This window comes from Polistes fuscatus, unplaced genomic scaffold (genome assembly GCF_010416935.1).
Source record: "Polistes fuscatus isolate 324 unplaced genomic scaffold, CU_Pfus_HIC Scaffold7, whole genome shotgun sequence".
In the NCBI taxonomy this organism is placed as follows: domain Eukaryota; kingdom Metazoa; phylum Arthropoda; class Insecta; order Hymenoptera; family Vespidae; genus Polistes; species Polistes fuscatus.
Window position 1 is genome coordinate 929,277 of NW_025113151.1, and position 20,489 is coordinate 949,765.

Consider the following 20,489-nt stretch of genomic DNA (forward strand, 5'->3'; position numbering starts at 1 on the left):
ATTACTGTTAAGTATGTCGACCGACTGTATATTCCTTTACCCATTAACACTATCACTCTAACTCAAAGCGATGACTTTCACTAAAACGTTTTTCTTTTCAACCCGTTAAAACCGATCGACATTTTAGAGAGAGATAGAGAAAGAGATAGAGATAGATAGAGAGAGAGAGAGAGAGAATTTGACTATAAGACAGTCTTGGTCCCTAAAAATTCACAGCCTTGAAATGCAACGAATAAAGAGTCTAATAAAATTTCTCTTCTTTTCTTCTTCTTCTTTTTTCTTTTTAAGGCCACCACGATTAAAATTAAAAGCATGATGCTAAAAAAAAAAAAAGAAACAAAATTCGAAATGCATAGCAACAACCGGGAAAAGCTGTTGCTAAACGTTTTGACAGCAACGATAAGTAATTTGAATTCGTCGAGATTCTCGACGAACAACGAGAACAACGTAGATGCGATGTTGTTGTTTAGAAAGGTCCCATTTAAAAATCAACCTCGCTGATTATTAGGAAAAATCTTGGTCTTGGCAGTATTATCGACCTAAGGCGATAAGCAGTCTTCGTCTTCTTGGTTCGATTTGAAATGTGCTGTCACGCAACGATGGTTGTCAATGCTTCGTTAGGATTCCCGTAACTTCTTGGTCTGTTGAAAATGATATTTCAAATAGAGGAAACGAATAATTCATTAATATCGAAATCATTTGTTAATTGAAATTAAAATTACCTGGTAGTGTTTTGTTGACTCGAACGAGACCAACCTGTTATAAAACTAGAATTGGCCCTTTCAGCGATCCGCTGTCTACGTCCCTGAGTTTTCGAAACCGCAACAGTTGCACGTTGTATCATATCAGGTACCAATGTCGATCTCGCACTTCTGTACGTCAATCTTGAATCGCATCGAACGAGAATAGAATCGATAATGTGCAAACTTTGAAATTGTTTCACACACGCACACACACAATTGTTGTTCTAATTAAATTCATTTTATAAAAAATACCTCGGTAATGCGGTTAGAACTGATGTTAATATCACAGAAAGCCAATAAGTATGCCTTGTAATTGCCATTTCCATAACCCAGTATGAACCTGGTAAACCCATGCAATTTACACAAACTGCATTGTATATTAAGCAGAATCCCATAAAGGTGAAAAGCGATCCCATTATAGCAACAACGTGAATTATCGTCTGAAATTGATGAATCATTTATGATATTATCATTCATAGAGATTCTAATTTGATTTCATTGTCATAATCGACATTTACCCAAGATCTCGTTTCGATGGATGCATGTAAAAGCATTGAAAAAATGCATGCCGTAGTTATGGTCGTTCCAAATTCCCAGATATCGATGGTCGAATCATAATAAGTCTAAGAAAAAAAATATATTAATAAAGATTAAAGAAAATTCATATGAATTTGTTAATTAATCTAAACCGATGTATACTAACTATGAAGATGATAAAAAATATGACGATGCTCTCGTAAAAGGCATCGGCCATGGTGATCCAAAAGGAAAAAGGTCGATAAACTAAACCCAGTCTTCCCCTTTTATAAAGTTCCGGATTAGAAAGTAAAACATCTGGTGTGGTTATTCGATCGTATACACCTAATATAAGTGGAGGTAGTGATGTGAACAACAGGTTGTATAGCATCAGATAAATTTGATCTATCATTACGGAGCCAGAGAAACCGCAGTAAAACTGTATGAAAAACAAATTGAAAATATTCAACGAAATTATCTAATCACAATTTAAAAAAAAAAAAGAATATAAATAATAATTATAATAAAAATACTCATGTGTATACCTGGAACCAGAAGATGAGGAATACGAAAGTAGCATTTTTATAAAAAAAATACAATATCATTCTCGACAATCTATCGTAACACCAATGCCCGTGCAAGAGTAAAAGTCTATTTAGCATTGAAAATTTGCAAATAGCAAAATCAGCAGCCATGACCGCTTGTGTACCTTCCTGACCAGAGATGCCAACACCAACATCGGCCGTTTGTATCATGCTCACGTCATTAGCACCATCACCGATGGCCAATGTTCTCATTCCCAGTTGTTCCTTCACTATACGAACGATATAAGCCTGCGAATAAAAGATAGTGTCAAGTTAAAGAAAAAAATATGCACCCAAGACAATGACGCGGTAAATATATTTTACCTTTTGAAGAGGCGTAGCTCGACAAGCTAGTACACTGGAACAGGTTCTTGTTAATTCAAGGAACGGACCTGTTAAACCAGATCTCGGGTCAAGTATGACAGTCAACGTTTTACCATCGACTACTAGCGCACGTTTCCTTGGCCATGGACTGCCTATCATATGTGCATCCCTTTCAGCAACTTCGTATCCGTACATCATTATACCATCCTCGGTACGATTATGAACTCCTCCGCTGATGGCATTGTCTTTTTTAGCCGATTCCAAATACCCGTGAATCAAAGTTTCCGCGACCGATTTAGATCTCGTTTGCAATTGCAACAGTTGCATTGCTGGCGAAAATAAACGTGCCGAGTAAGCAACGTTAACCGCTGTCTCGGGTTTGTCACCTGTCGAGTAACAAACGAATATTTCAAATTCAATCGATTCTATCCAAATGTTTTGTGGCTAAGACATATTTGAAGTATTTTATAAAAACCTGTTAGAACCCAAAGAACGATCCCGGCGTTAACGAGTGCAGCGATAGTTTCTGGAACACCTGGTTGCAATTTATCTTCTATCCCAGTTGCCCCAAGCAACGTCATATGATTTTCCAAGCTCGCGTAAGAGTCTCTAATACGACGTTCCCGATTTTCGGTTGCCAATTCGGCTTCCAAATGTTTTTTACGCCAAGTTTCGTATTCCTGTTGAGTCAAAGATCTTCTTGCCATGACCAATGTACGAAGACCTTGACGAGCGTACGAATTTAATTGCTGTCTAATTTTAGCCGACGTCATTGAATTTTCTTCGCTCGATATCAACGACGCTAACACCGTTGTGTCAGCTCCTTTGCTGTACAAAATGATTTCGCTGGTCAACGGATGACGTACCACAACCGACATACACTTTCTGCTGGAGTCAAAAGGCAGAACCTAAAATACACATACGAATACGTATGGGAAATATGCATGGAAAAACTTGATATTGGATTTTAATTAGAATTCTTTACTAACATATAAAATTTCGTAAGTGAGAATGGACTTGTCTGGCAGTGAAATAATGGCATTACGAGGTGTACGTTTGAGAAGTTTCACATCGTAAGCTCTAGCAGCGTTGACCAATGCCAACTCGTCGGGACTTTCAGCTTCGTAGATGGCAGGTGTTGGTGTCAGTTGTTCAACGGACTTTCCACTCATATCGAAAATTGGACTCAACAGATTACGCCTTTTCTGTCTACCGTTCGGCGATTGTTTTCTCGACAACAAACCCAAACCTATGCTCGGTATCGATGTTATGTTCAACAATTTTGGCCTGCAAACGAGGAGGGCAGCCTTGAAATCAAATTTTTCTCGATCAAATCATCCCACATTAGATTATTTCCATTTCGGACACCCCCCCCCCCTTTTCATTTATCCTAACGAAACGAAAGCATACCTAGTCACTTTAGTTTTTAATTTAGGCGTATCGTTAAGAACAGCCGCTGAATCGATGATCGATGAGATCGCCGACGAGTTGTCTTCCGCGATACTCGGGGGTGGGGTAGAAGACACCGGCAAGGGTGGTATCGATGGTGATGGCGATGGTGTCACGCTTCTAGACTCGGACAATCTCTCGTACCTACAATGAAATATCGTAATAATAATAATAATTACCGAAAAAGTTCCATAAGATGAAAATATCAAATACCAACCTAGTTGGTCCGCTTCCATTTTTCTGTGGTTTCTCTATGAGACCACTCGAGTTCATAATATCGTGATGCGGTTGAGAATTAACCACAACGGTGTTGCAAGTTGCCAATACAATAAGGAACTCTTGCAAACGATGCCGAAAAGTACCAATGAGCAAGTCCTCTTTTAATCTTGGACAAGGCATCATATTTTCACCGTCCCCTTCGTGAGCATAATCTTGCCCACCAACCGCGCACTTTCTGAACAACATCTTGTTCTCCGTCAATGTACCAGTCTTGTCCGAAAATATGTACTGAACCTAACAAACTCCGATATTAATTCTTCGCGTCTCGATTGTATTTCTAATCGATCTTCTCTCTTTCTATCTTTTTATAAATCTTCAACTTACTTGACCCAACTCTTCGGTGATGTTCAAAGCACGGCATTCAGCTCTCCGATCGGTTTCTTTGTCGTACAAAAAGTTGTCGCGTCCGATATGATAAATCTGTCCGACTTTGGCCATCTCGATGGTTACGTACAAACTCAGAGGTATCATTACTTGAAGTATTATAACGAACGTACAAAATGTGATCATACCCTCGACATTGGGTTCTTGTAACAACGGAAGAAAAGGGATAAAAAGTTTCGATGAAAATGACGACAACCATAATCGACAACCGATTGCACCGATCACGCACAGCAATAACAGGATTGCAACGCACCAAATGATGTCGCAGTTCATCCTTTTCTCCAAACGAGAACGCTGCAAGCATCAAATTTCATCGTCAAAAGGAAACCAATGAATTCTGACAAAGGTTTCATTGATTTAATCCGATTGAAAACTTACTTTGTACCTAGGCCCACCATTATTTAGCATTGCTTTGGTCTCATGTCCAGCATAGACCACAATGCCTTCGATAAAATCAGTATTTTTTAATAAACATTCCCTGAGTAATAGATTCTCCGTTGAAACAGGTACTCTGCCGCCATTTGGATGAACGACAGCACCGTGAAATCTAAAAGAGATGTTCATCGTAATTGGTGGTGTTGTTTCAAATGTTAAACAAATGATAGACAAATAATGATCGTTTACCTGTATATCCTAGTACTAGGCTGATCAACTTCTACCATGGAACGAAATTTAGCAGGTTGAAATGTATCCTGCAATTCGTAAAAACCACGTACCACTTGTCGTTGTTTTAAATTCGTTTCACCGTCTAAATTACAAGTATCGAGATAAGCTAAACCCTGAGGATCACTGCTACGAAGAAGTAAAAGATCGGCTGGGACTACTTCGTTGTTTGAAAGGTGCACCAGGTCACCGACCTTTACGTCCTTCCATGCCACCTGCATGTATCTGCCTCCTTCCCTGAAACATCAAGAACAAATAAAACTATCTCTTAAGAATAATATCTCGTTTCTAAGGTATCCAATGTTAAACGGGTTAATTTAATTTTAAACAAAATTACACGAATTAACAAAAACAAATATACAAAATGGTTTTAACAAAGTATTACATAAAAGGAGCAGGAGGAAGAGGAGGAGGAGGAAGAGACATTGTAAGGTTTGCCAAGTTGATTCAACTAATGCAAAATACTTACACAGTAGTAGTGGAATACAACGGAAGAAGACAAAGACATCGATTCAGTTCAACTTGGGAAAACAATGAAAGTGGTTCATTAACGATATATACATGTCCTATCGTTTATTATCTTCCTAATCTATATAAATGAACTCTTTCTTTTATTTATTAAATTATTATTCATTTTATTCAACGGAACTTTGCTAAATTAGAAACAGTTTGCTCGTTTGTTCGAGCCAGGGAAGTATTAGAAAAAAAAGAAAAAAAGTAAAAACGAAACTAAAGGAGACAACGGGAAGATTGATAGGATCGAATTTGAGAGAGGATTGAATCTTTATGACGATGCTGTTACGCGTCATTGATCGTAATGAGAGAGTTGGAAGGCCGAGACCAAGACCGAGACCTTTTGTGCAACCTTTCAATGCCTTTACTAGCCAACGTATCTATCTATCTATGGAAAAAACAGAATGACATATACAACGTGACGACTGACTTCGAGTCGCGTGACATTTAAATTAACCCGACATAGGAGAAAACTTAAGAGAAACAGACAGACACGGACCCTGTAGACTACTACTTGTGTTTTATCCATTACATTTAATAACCCGTTCATTATTATTATTATTATTATTTTTTTTTATTTGTATTTCATAAAATTGTACAATTTAGGCCGACTCGTTTGCAATTATAGAAATGATACTTTGTCACGATACTACTAACTATGTCGTGAGACAATTAAACTTACTTCATTTTTTTTTTTTTAATTGCAATTAAATCGAAAATACGAATACGTTCTTTCTTCAATGTCGTCAAACACGAATGATTCATTTCCGTTATATATTTGACATAGTTTTTAATTTATTTGATAAAAAACAAAACAAAAAAATTATATCTATTCTTTTCAATTTATACAAAATTCGAATTTGTTTAATTGGAAATTTTTCGATACCCGTCTCGAGTCTAACGAATTTCCATTTTCATTCGCTCAAATATCAAATGCCAAAAGTTTGAATATATATACATTTTAAAAGGAGACATTTATACGACTGCGTGTTTAAACCCCAGAACAATATTGTACGATGGTTACTTTTAAAAGCACGTTTGAAGATAATCAGCAGACTAAACTGAATATCTTTGAAGTTGGACCAAAGTAAACTAGAAACGTTTCAACGTTGATGCTTCAAATAAACGATCTTTCTTATTTAGATTTAATATATGACATTTGAGATTAGATCAACGTAATGGGGAGAGTGGGAGGGGGGAGAGGGAGGGTTTTCTTTCAATGGAATAAAAATCTAATGAAAAATATTAGTAATTTCTCAAAAGTATCCAACAACTAATAAAGTTTTGATGCAACGGTATGCCACACAGTTGAGTTATTGTTAGATACGTGATCGGATATATCACCGATCGTGATTGAAGGCCAAATCAACCAATCGCCAATATACAATATTCGCTGCTTGAAATGAACGAACGAACGAACGTAAGAACGTACGTACAAACTATAATAAGTATCTTTAAAATAGCAAAAGTCTAGAAACCTTGATTCCATCAAATCCCCCTTTTATTATTTACGCGAAGCTAAAAAAGATAAGAGGAAAACCTTGATTAGAAATATATTTCTTCTCGTATGGAGAAAAATCTAATCAAAGAAAGAGAGAGATTGATTGATCCAATAATAATAATAATAATTACGATGACTCGTCTACGTGTCTTTACAGAAAAATTTATTTTAAGTTTTTATTATTTTTTTTTTTCATGTTTTTTTTATGAATATAACATTAGCATGATTTGTATCAACAAATATCTCGCATTTTACACTAATCGTTTCTAAATTAAAAAAAAATATATATATGTATATTATATTTTTATAATTATAAATAAACATAATTATAAATATATATAAATATATTATATTATATTTTTAAATATATTATATTATTATTAAAAATATATATATATATATTAATTAAATCCCAATTGGCTAAAATCTTCATTCTATATTCTTCTTCATTCTTTAATTTAGGCAAGTTGCCTGTTTCGTAACGACGTTTTTCTGCCTATTGCACTGTTAAATTGTCATTCTATATTAAGAGATAGAAATAATTAAACATGTTTAATGATAATATTAATTAATCGATTGATATAATTTTTCTTTATTTTTAACGTTGCCCATGGAAAAACCGAGAGAGCGAGAGATGTAAAAGTACAAATATGTGTCCCACATGTTCCTCCTAACACGCATGGTTTGTAATGATGTAACTGGTGACGTCATGCAATACTTAACGGCACTCGTTCCAAGCAGAAGAAGAAGAAGAAGAAGAAAAAGGAGATGAAGGAAGAGGAGAAGGAGGAAGGTGGAAAGTCCGAAGGATCTTCCACCCTCTCCTCCTTCACCACCACCACCACCATAACCACCACCACAACCACCACCTCTTCCTTCTCCTTTTCCTCCACAAGTTCTTCTTCAACGAGATAATACCACGCAAATCGAAAGGCAACACATAAAAGTACTTTGCGTATTCATCCGCATCATACTTTCATAGTTGCACTCACGTTAAATATACACACCGATGATGAATACTATTATTAAACGTTTAGTATTTTGTTCGTTTAAGTAAACATTAGATAATTTGTTAAATAATTGATACGCTTAATTAACTTCAACGAGAAACAAAAAAAAAAAGAAAAAATAGATCTAAATCCTTGTAAGAGGAGATATGAGTCAACATTTTTTTGTAGTCCTATATCTTTGTATATGTGTGTGTGTGTTTGAATGCACATGTAAATGCGTTAACCGGTTTTATTGTCATACTGTAATAATAAAAGATATTCTCTACTTCCCCCTAACTAATTGACACCATCCTGTTTCCTATGATGAAAAGACAAGTAACAAGTTTCATTTTCTTTTTTCCTCATTTACACCACAAAAGTATCATTCTTTTGACGATAAGGACTAACAAATATTTGGATTTGTTTCTTTGTACTGTTTTAAAAAAAAAAATAATAGAACAGGAATGATTTCTTTAGAATTTATTTCCTACATCGCGTGTTTCTCATTCGGATGATTAATTTACTATAGTCTTCTTCAAATTATCTATTACTTCGCGATCTGATGGAAATGAAAGAAAAGAAAAGAAAAGCCAATTAAGGTCAGAACGATTTGACGAAGTAGGTAAAGGTCGATGTTAACGATTTCAAAAAGAAAATGAATAAAAAGAAAGAAGAAGAAGAAGTGGTGGTGGTGGTGGTGGTTTTCAAGTCATCAAACTGCAATAAACAAGAAAACGTTGTTGCACTTACGTTTTATTATTTGGAAAATGAACTCACCACCAACGTAAACAGTGAACTCGTTCGTTAGCTCATCCTATCTTTGTTCGTTTTCAAGTATAATCATAAAACAAGTAAAAGGGAGGAAGTTGAAAACGTACGTTGCTTTTTATGAGATTAGAAAAGATATCGATAACGTGGTTGAGATATACGACTCGGTAGTTCTAACACACACAAACACAAACACACAAACATTTTACTTAAATTATTAGATTACTCGAATAGGAATTTTATTACGAAATTATATTACGATAATAAATCTAAATTGGATACACATATTTTTTGTTGAAATCTATTAAACGTAATACAAACAATCATACGTTAGATAAAACATTGATTTGATATATGAAAATAATTATTGGCAAACTAAATTACACGTTTTAATGATACCGATAATCTCACACGAATAAAATTTCCAACATCATTTTGAGAAATATCATCAACTAAGCAAATTATTTTCTAATTATTATCTAATTATTTCTAATATTATCCTTATATGAGATACTATTATAAAAGATGTGTCTGATGGAAAAGGAAAATACTATTTTTTTTTACATCGAAACAAATTCGAAAATATTCTGACAACGAGAGTTTTCCGAAAGGAAAAGAAAAAAAGACAAATTTTCTAATGAAAATAACAAAAATGTCGATATACTATTATTAAATGAATTTTCAAATAATTTCAAACGTTCGATTGTGAAATCGTTAAACATCTCGGCAGGTAAGATTGTGCTCGATCTGGACGCACCTTTAATAAGTGTCGTGTCAATAAAGGTGCAAACGAGATAAGCGATAAATTTTCAACACGATTTCGTAGCTAATATTTCTCTGAAACTTGGAAGGAAGGAAACGATGACAGAAATCAACATAGATAATAGATAAAAAAAAATGAGAAAAAGAACACACCACCACCACCACCACCACACACGAATCGGAACAAATAAAATATATACGTATGAAGAAGGTTACGTTGATTCTGTGCTAAGTATACTTCAAGAGTATTCACAAATAGGACGTGACGAAACCGAGTTTAATGGATATGCAGAAAAAAAAAACGTATATGCAATCATTGAGAAAATTTGAACCTTGGGTAAGGAAAAACCCTGAGGGAAACATTCGTCCGATTTTTATACGCAAATATATAAACAAAATGATTATTTCTAATTAAAATGATTAAATAAAATTAAATAAAATTTCGAAATAAAATGATTAAATAAAATTAAATAAAATTTCGAAATAAAATGATTAAATAAAATTAAATAAAATTTCTAAATAAAATGATTAAATAAAATGAAATAAAATATCCAAATAAAATGATTAATTTCTAATAAAATGGGTTTTATAATACTATTTCCTTTATTATTACAAATATTATATAAAGAATCCTTCTTTTTCTTCCTAATCTTCTCATTCTTAATCTTGTTTAACAGAAATATACGATTTTCTAATCGATGCTTAAGAACTTCGAGCAATCTCTTTCTTGCACAAGTTTTTTTTTTGTCGAGCAGTATGCGTGGGCTTCCATCTTTCTCTATCTAACTGCATGTAACGTAATTTATACGTGCTTTGCTCGGTTTGACCATGAAAAATATTCTATGGTAATAAATGTGAAAGACCTTGGTTAGATATTGCTCTCGTATAAATGATGAGGATAAGTATTGCGAAAATGTACGTCCTCCTCTTATTGGACGCGTATAGATATGGGTGTGCTTGTGTATTTCTTTTGTATTGTTTTTAAAAAACCACGATTGAAATGGATCATTTCGTATGCGACTACAAATACGTTTTTCTCTATCGATTATCCCAACGTAAACAGAAATTTCGATTATATGTATTAACTCGACCTATCATGCAAAATGATCGATGCCTACGACATGGTATATTAATTTCCACTTTTTTTTTTCTTCTTCTTCTTCTTTATTTCAACAATAACAAAAAACAAAGTGGAATACAAAGTGGAACGAAAAATGATTGATTTGAAATGAATAACCGCGAAAAAAAGACGACCACCGAGAGTCTGCTGATTGATCGGTGTGTCGGAACCAATCAATCGGATTGTATTTTGACTTATAAAAAAAAAGAGAAAAAAAAAGAGAAAAAAAAAGAAGATTGTGGAAGAGTTAAATTTAAAGAAAGAAAGGAAAGAATATTTCTTTTCGATCGAGGAGTCAATGTCCGATAAGAGTAGACAAAGAACACTGTAGAACATCGTTGTGTTGGTGGTGTAGCTAAAGAAACAAGTTGTGGGAATTCGCATAGTCTCGCAAGCAATGCGAATAAAAAGAGAGAAACGATCGGGACTTTGGTGTAACCGATCGATCTTTCTATCCGTTACGTTATCAAAGTATTTTTCAAAGAAACCGCAAACGATAAGAAACAGAAAGAGAAAGAGATAGAAATATAAGAAGATGCAAGAGGATGGTTTTTACTTGTTGGTCGAAGTGTACCTCCTCGTTATGCAAAATCAACAGGGTCCTTTCTTCGATCGTGAATACATTAGAATAATATTACATACATTGATCCTAAAATAAGTGGTCTCTTTCATTTACTAAATATTTACACCTCGTTCAACTCTATTATTATTCTTTTTTTTTTCTCTTTTTGATTCAACACGTGGATGAAATAAATTTAAGCTCGATGGAAAAAACATCATTGTAGCAATTGGTAACATAAATGAATCAAATTTCGCGTATATATTTTGTCTGGAACTTAATCCAATCATGGAAATGATCGAATATAATTTCAAGATCATAACATGAGATAGAAAAATGATAGTTCAACTAAATAATCAGAATTAACCCTTTGCTTTTTTACAGGTACTTTAAAAACATTTATAAACAAACAAGCGTATAGAAATAATAAAATATCATCGGTTCATTCATTTATATGTCGAAAAAAAAACAAACTTTGATAAATATTACATTCTGTAATTAGTTTTGAAATTGGTTGGGCGCCGTATAGGCGCCGCTCGAGTGCAAAGGGTTAACATTTAAATGTGGGCAGTGTGTCACGAACCGCCTACGTTATTTCCAATTGACCAGAAATGAATGATAATCGTCGTCGATCGAACGTTTCTCGAATGACGATCTCGCAAGGAACATGGAATTTAAATGAAGAGAAAGACAAGTAATAGAAACAGAAAGAGAAAGAGTGAGGAGGGGGAAGAACAAGGTACACGTGTACCGAAGCTTCTTATCCAAACCTAATCTTATTAGTTTATAATCCTTTAGGATGTCTTTAGAATCCACACAAAAAGAAGATAATGGAAAATTAGTGGATTGAAATATATTGTACCACAAGTTGACAAGAAAGACAACACTTTATTATCTCTATCCCCCCCCTCTCTGTTAAATAATTAAATGAAACCCATTAAATCCAACAGTTGTTAGATGACTCTATCGTTCCCACCTTCTACGGAATCCAAATCCATACAAATTCTTTTTACAATATTTTTCTCTACGACAAATTATAAAACGAAACAACAATGAAGAAAAATAAAGTTATATGTTACGTAATCGAGATATATTTTCGATTATTTTATTCGACGGAATCATAGTTAAACTAATGTAAGTTGTTTAACAAGTTCACGTTAAGTCTGCACGTAAAAGCTTCGATAAGGGGATAAATTGCCACGAGAAAAAAAAACGATAACGAAATGTGACGAGCATATGATAGTCACGTGTGTTAAAGGTCGTGTCAATTTATGTTTCAAGTAAAAAAGAATAAATGAATAAAAGAAATCATCTAGGGGGGGGAAACCGAAAAAAAAAAACTTAACTGCGAATTGCGGATTTTCAATCTTATCTCTTGATTTTTAATTTATATATATATATATTTTTTTTTGTTCATTTTTTTTGTTGTAAATAAAAACTAACGCGTATCAGAATCACAATAGATCGATACCTTTGCATATATTAGTGTACGTGTATGTGTATGTTAGCAGTCGTGCGATTAAATTGCATTATAAATGACCTCCGTGTCGTGATCGTTCTAGGGACACACTATATAGTATTCTACCGAGTACAAATAAAAAGATATTGTACAGTCATCAAACCGCCAACGATCGTCGACTTTTATCATCGCTATATCACCCTAACTCCATCATTCTTCCCCACTTTTTACCCTTTTTTCTATTTTTTTTTTTCGTTAACACCTATTCCACTAAATTTTACCAAACAATTTGTACTCTGGCCAATTGAATCTAACTCGTGGATCAAAATTAAATGACACGTTTCTGTGTTGATTTGTGTAAAAACTGACAAGACAAGTATTTGTATACGTGGGTGTACAGGTGTTTCTGCAATGTGTGTGTGTGTATGTATGTGTATGTTAAAATAAGAGAGAAAGAGATTTACCACAACCATGACCTCTTCAATCTATCTGTTAAGGAATCCAACAACATGGCATGCAAAGAAAAAGAAAACTCACTTTAAACGAGAAGTTTCTCTCTGGAATCACTCGATTCGTACGTTTTGTTTCTAATCGTTAGAAAACATATGTGACGTTTTTCGATTAAAAAGTGAGAAGAAAAAAATGTAAAACCGAGAGAGTGAGAAATAAAGAAAAAAAAAAAATAAAAAAAAAAAAAGAAGGGATTTAACGGAAGCAACAAGGTAATTTAAATGATAAAAGATAAGAAAGGAAAAAAAGACAAAGCCTGTTAATACCGATATATATATATATCTATCTCGAAATATTTTTTTTTAAATTATACCTTATCTATTATAATATATGTGTGTGTGTGTGTGTGTACAGTATATAATTGATATGTACCGAAGAAAGTATACGATTGAATGTAAGACAAAAGCAAGAGACACTCTTCTCTCTCGATCTCCCCCACATACCCACACACACACACACACACACATATGTTTATATATACAAATATATATGTGTATAACGTTGGTAGTCGACCTAAATGCTTCGAAACGACAACCGCATTGGTATCGATCGATCGAAATTCCGCGGTCGAAGAAGGAGCAACCTTTCCGAGGGACTCTGACTCCTCCTCATCAGTTTTCCACGTTTAGATTTCTATCACATTTCTATTAGCTCTCGACGAAACTATTACGCGTATCATTTTCATGCGAAAATGATTATTAACCATTTTGTTAATCACAATAAATTGTCAATGAATTATTATACAATATAATAGTGACCGTATAAATAATATTATTACGATTAATGAATATTTACCCAACGTAAACTCGACAGGTTGAATTGTTGACTCTACGATCGCTGGCCAATCTTCTTCGATCTTCGAAAAAATCTTTCAACGCGGTAACACCCAATACAAATACCACCGGGATCATTGCCACTTCCTTTCCAAAGGCATTGATAGCCGGTACCCAATTAAGTAGGACGATTAATATGAAGTATAAATTAGCAACACGGTGAAACTGTTCCAGCAAGTTACGTGGTAGGAAGCTCAGGGTCGTATACTTCGTTGTGCGTACCCTACATTTGTTCATGGACAAAAGTAACGAATAAATCGTCGAACGTTTGATTATTATAACAACGTTTGCTTTTCTATCTTAATCATTAAGATCTAACCTATTGTCTACTCTTGCCCCATTTGGATGCTGACTCTTGGGAGTTTTAGGTGGTACCAAGTGATTAGGTACGATAGTCCTTAATCGAGGTTCCTCGGGTAAGGGTCCGAAACAACGAGCCCAAATTCTTCTCCACAATGGTGGGGCCGCGCTACGTCTTATCGTGTAGATTGATTCCGATCTGTAATCGTTCGAATATAAATCAAAGAAAACCTAATGCATCGATTATTTCAATATAAATCAATCGATGAGGTGTAAAAGATTCATTTACCTGGAGGCTTGCCTGGAGTGTCCACGAAAGGAGGGTACTTTCCCAGCCGTAGAAGGCCGGGATTCCTCTCTGTGTCCAGGTGGTAAAATAAAATCTGTTCTCGAGCCAACTCGACTGTGTCCAGTAACGACGGGAAGTTGGGTGTTTTGGACGTCCACCACTTGTCCTTGACTGAAGGCTCTTTGGTGTCCTGGTTTCTTTAATGCCGAGGGACGGATCGGCCCAGTTATAGATGGTAAAGGTCCTAAATACGATCCACCAGTTTGCCAGGGCGTTTGCCAAGTAGTTTGATGATAAGGTACAGAGTTTGAGGTAACGCTCGAGCTTGCCAGAACACCACCGTGACTGGCAGATCTGGCATGTGTCTTCGAATAAGGTCTTCTTCTTCCACGAGATGAAAGATCTTCGATATCCTTGATCTCCCCGACATCGTTGTTTCTCATAGAACCAAATATGGTTGGTGCCGATGACGGTGTAACTTGAAGGGACGATATGTTGGTACTCCCTTGAAGTTGTTGTTGCTGCTGTTGTTGCTGTTGCTGTTGCTGCTGTTGTTGTTGTTGCTGACGAGAAACACCCGGGAATACGTAAAGAGAAGCCTGTTTCTCGATCTCCTCCTCGCAAGCTGCTTCTTGCATGCCTCTCTCGGACATACTGGCACATCTACAAACGTATTCCTTTATCTTCAAACTATCCTTTATTCATTAAACAAACTAAAAGAAGCATAGCGTTCACCGATTACGACTATATCGCATCGATCGAAATCTTATCATCGATTTCCACGTGTTATCGACGTACGATGTTTTCTTCATAATCAATTAATCGTATGATTTTTAGTTTTGATACACGAGATAAGAATTAAATTATCGATACTTTTCCAAATATTTATGTTCGATCCGAATACCTATAAAAAAAAAAAAGAATAAAAAATCCCTACTATCTCGGAAATACATTTTTAATCGGATCGAATATTCGCGAATAATATCGATGATCGAAACGAGATCCGAAAATTGCTTCGAAAGAAAATCTACTCGGCCTGTTCTATTTTTACGATCGTACAACACCCACAAAGAAGAGAGAAAGAGAGAGAGAGAGAGAGATATAGGATATTCAGGAAGCAACGTCGTAATCCACTTGGAAACGATGACTCTCTTCTGCACATTGGGTGCACTTGCACTGGTTCGACAGAATTATGCTATTATTAAAATTAACCAACATTTTGTATATGTGTGCATATATATATATATATATATTTTTTTTTCTTTCTTCTTCTATTTATTTATTTTAATTTTAATTTATAATTATTCGCGAACGAATAGATCCGAAAAAAAGAGAGAAAAAGAAGGAAACACTTTGATGATGCTGTCGTTTACACGGTCACCGACTAAATGAACGAAAAGATGACGTTCTATCTATGCATATGGTTAGCAAAAAGCGTATCTAATGTAAGCCACCTTATCTCTCTTTCTTTCTTTCTCTCTCTTTCTCTCGTATATATATTATTCGTACGTTGTTAACCTGAAAGACTTGATAAGACAAAAACGCGAGTATTTTTTCTTTTTTTTTTTTGAGAAAGAGAGAGGGGGAGAGAAAAAGATCGAATGTTTGCAATTATCGAAGAATAAAAAAGTAATTCGAAAAAAATCCCGTCGAGATAATGGTTATATTATTTTATTGAAAATTTGATTCGAATGGAAAAAAAAATATGCGTGCAGTGGAAATTTTTGGTATGTTTGAAATATAATCAAAAATTGTTCTCGGTCATTTTCGAGTGCCACGTAAGACGTAAAAGTTAATTGCATAATCGTAATATATATATCACGTTACACTTTTTTATTATAATGAAACTTTCGACAATGATGGGTTACGTGTAAATAATATGATATCGATAAATGTTATTAACGATGACAAACGTTAACTTATCGTAGTTTGAAGGATGTCTGACGCATCTGTTAGATTAGACCAACACGCGTTGCCACTATATATCGGTACGAGGAAAAGATACTAACGTAAATTCACTATTATTGTTAACAAGACCTTGAACGATTTGCACGGAATTTTTATCAAAATTGAATATTATGAATATTATTTTTGAAAAAAAAAAGAAAATGAAATTCGAACGAAATCGAGGAAAATGCTTTCTCATTTACCAAAAAAAAAAAGTATAACTGCGATTAAATTGGAATTTATCTTTTCGAGAAAAAAAAAGAAGAAAAAAAAATAAACCGATCGGATTAAATCTGGATTGCTAAAAATAAACAATGATCTGTTCTTCTCTCGAAAATCGTTGTACTTTGCATTTATACAAAATAAAAAAAAAACATATAAGAAAGAAAGAAAGAAATGGATTAGGTATACGAAACGACAGCACTTATTTCACTTTTTTTTTTCTTCTTCTTCTTTTATTATTTGAATTATGTACACCTAGTTTCTCGGATAATCGTTTGGGAATCACTCGGAGTCGCGTGTGTACACGTGAACCACCAACTAAAGGATTCCACTGGTCGATCGATGCCACAAGCTAAATCCCAACGCCTAATGTAAACGGACAATATCAAGGGTAGAAAAATCGAGCGATAGAAATTAGGTCAGTGAGAATGAAGAAGAGGACAGGAGGAGGACACCTAGAAACTAGACTAAATCAAAATGACCAACCGAATTTGTGACCGAGAATAACGACCCCCCGACCCCCTCCACCCCACTCCTGCTTCTTTTCGATCTTTGCTCTTTCTATATTCGAATAATTGTTAGGATGAAAATTATACAACGTCAAGATCTATACGTTTCAAATCTATCAATGATTCTATAATATATTTCATATATAAATTGATATAATAATCATTTATACTTGAGATATTTATTACTGTAATAATATGAAATATATATTTATATTAATTGAAAATTCTTATGGGGAATTCGATGGAGCATCGATTCGACGTTGTTTATCTTTTTATTTTTTTTTTTTTAAATTTTTCATAAGAAATGTTTATTCGAAGATAGATAGATCCTATAGCAAGTAACAGTTATTACTGTGTTTCCAGCTATCAACCACAAATATGCATAAACATCTACTGACGTTGTATAGATGAGGGTTCATCACACACATGCACACGATGACAACGGTTCACGTATGTGTCTTCCTTAAAAATCCTATAATTTAAGTATAAGTTTTGTTTTATATGAACTACTGATTTAACGTAACTCGTGGCTTACGATTTAGTTCTATTACTTTGCAAATAATTTGTATAAAAAAATCGTAACGAAACATTCTCTATTTCGCTGATCGATAAATTCGCGTAATCCTCCCTCTTATCCACGGTTAAAACTTCAAAAAGAAAAAATACGAAGGGAAAATAAAAGACAATCGATTATTCTTACGAATTACAACTAGTTACCATTACTTACGTTTTACTTTACGAACGCGTTGCTATACGCACGTGTAAAAGTTCACGGTCAAAGTAATTTTCGAAACCTTTATGCACTTTACATATACATATATATATATATATATTCAAGAATAATAAAGACCGAATTTAAATGACAATGATCAAATCTATAAGATCTTAACGATCTTATAAACACAAATATTTCAATTAAATGTTATCTAATAAATTTAAAAGTTCATCATTTTTCTTTCAATTCTAATCGATATTACAATATCGATTAAAGTTGTTCATAATATCCATGTAACAATTTTAACAACAATATCATCTATAAAATAATTGTAATAAATCGTTCAATTTTTGTCTTTAAAAATTGAAATATTTTTCTAGAAAAGATTACTTTATAAAGGACCATGAAAGATCTGCGATATTTGACCATAGCATTTAACAGGATACACGCAGTATATATTTAAAAATACTTTGAAGAATTAATAGTCTCTCTTTCTCTCTCTTTTTGTGTTTCTCTTTTTATTTTTCATCATGATCGTCGGAGAAGAGAATCATTCTCAACGAAAGACGAAGCCAATAAAAAGAGATAAATGATCCAAGATCGCGTAACTAATTTATGCTTGCCTCTCTGACAAACACACACGCACACGCACACATTTCTACATTGTTACATATACGCAGACAAGATTCTTTCGTTAATGTCTCTGATTTATATTCTCGCTTTGGTCGATCGATCGATCGATCGTTTGATATGCTCTAGTAAATAACGTGAATCGAATAATTAAAATCTACTAGGATCTAATATTCCGTCTTGCTACACACACAATCAAAATTAATACAATATTATTTTGATATTTCTACTTCTTTTTTGGGATTTTTTATTTGCGTGTATGCGTGTACGCGTATATTCAGTTATTTTTTTTTTTTGTTACACAACATTTTTATAGCAATATCTATACTGCACGAAGTTTTACAAGGAATAATTGAATGAAGAATAGAAAATACTCCGTCTGTCCTCTTTATCCTTTCTTGGGATCAGACAACATTACGACTCACATACAAATACGATTCTAATACCGTTCATGGGATTCTATTTTAAACCGTGTCTACGTATTTATTTTCGTACGCGAAATGTGAAAACTATTTTTTATTTTACCTAGATTGGTTAACAAAAAAAAAAATAAAAAAATATAACAAACGAATACATTTAAAAATGCGAGAAACGTTCTCATTTCCACGGAAACAAATTTGAAAAGATAATAAAAAGTATGCGTCTCGAATTTCTTTTCGATCTGAAACGAGTTTTAATTACTACTTTGTTTAATTAAAAGCAAACGTAAATTATTGTCTCGGAACGTAGAACATCAAAGAAATGATTTATTTCCCTTGGAAGATCTGTTTTAACGCATATTTTTCAAAGTATATTAACTCGAAATTGAAAGTAGTCGATTTGTATCCTATAATTATTTGAATTTCAAATACAAAGTTTCTCTACACGTTCGCGATACGTTGAATATATGTATAATATAAAGATAAATAAAGTACATTAATAAAAGAATAATAAAATAATACATACATTTTGTAGGGCTCCCAACGTGGTCCACGTGGCCTTGGAAAATGCTTCCTGATCCGAGGGATGGCACTGGTCTCTCTCCCCCGCACAGTGTCTTCGAACTTTCTTCTTTGCTTACGTTTCACATCGTATCGTTAAGAAACTAATCACCTTGCTTAACGCGTCAACGTATGATTTTAAAATCAAATTAAAATATCCTACTCGAACGAATATACCATCCAAAGAGTTAATAACTTTTATTTGTTTTGTGTGTTTTCATTAAATTTTATTATTTATTTTTAATTCCGGACAAAAATAAAAAATAGGAGAATTATTTAAACAATACGATAGGTAAAAGAATTATTGTGCCACGTACGTCAAATGGTTTTTGAATGACTTAATCGGTAGAACGAGAATATTTATCGACGACCCGTTAGAGATAACTAAAGTACACACATAACAACCCAAAGGAGACACGGAAGAACGCGCGAACTTCTTCGTACTGACGTTCACCGTTCACCGTTCCATTCCCCTCCCACCACTTCACTAATGCAACACCTCCCACCACCCCAATCGTATGGAGTAGAACCAACGTGGCAAACAAACGCTCGACCCGACTGTCGTAGGTACACTGACACGGTGACTCAAACGTGCACGGTGCCATGACACTTAGCGCCATCTTTTCAGAAAGTAGTAGTAGTAGGGATATTAAATGGTCAGCCCCTTTAATTAAGTGGAGGATATCTCGATCAAGTCAGACAATTTTCTTCGTTGTGCGCAAAGTGTTCCGCGCAGGCGGTAAATATGAAACTGCAAAATGCATTAATCATTTAAAACGCGTAAAAGTACGAAAATACAACATATGATACGATTTATTTGTTTTTATTCAAGGAATTATAGTATGTTTCAATAATTAAATACTGAAACGTTTAATAATATGTTAAATTAATACAACTTTTCACCGATTTGATTTACTTAGTAACATTTTTTAGCACGCTGG

At 34.0% G+C, this 20,489-nt stretch overlaps 1 protein-coding gene across 1 annotated transcript; it reads right to left on the reverse strand.

Moving 5' to 3' along the window:
• Positions 1-39: 39 nt before the first annotated feature.
• On the reverse strand, positions 40-20,123 carry LOC122524118 (phospholipid-transporting ATPase VA). The gene is made up of 18 exons (XM_043646202.1): positions 19,514-20,123; positions 14,546-15,208; positions 14,276-14,455; positions 13,919-14,179; positions 4,904-5,179; positions 4,658-4,826; positions 4,220-4,573; positions 3,834-4,129; positions 3,578-3,760; positions 3,157-3,454; positions 2,643-3,075; positions 2,168-2,553; positions 1,805-2,092; positions 1,447-1,698; positions 1,262-1,366; positions 996-1,183; positions 723-884; positions 40-641 (listed from the first exon to the last, which is right to left on the reverse strand). The coding sequence occupies exons 2-18, from the start codon at positions 15,196-15,198 to the stop codon at positions 590-592; spliced, it is 4,536 nt and encodes a 1,511-aa protein (XP_043502137.1). The 5' UTR covers positions 15,199-15,208; positions 19,514-20,123; the 3' UTR covers positions 40-589.
• Positions 20,124-20,489: the final 366 nt, after the last annotated feature.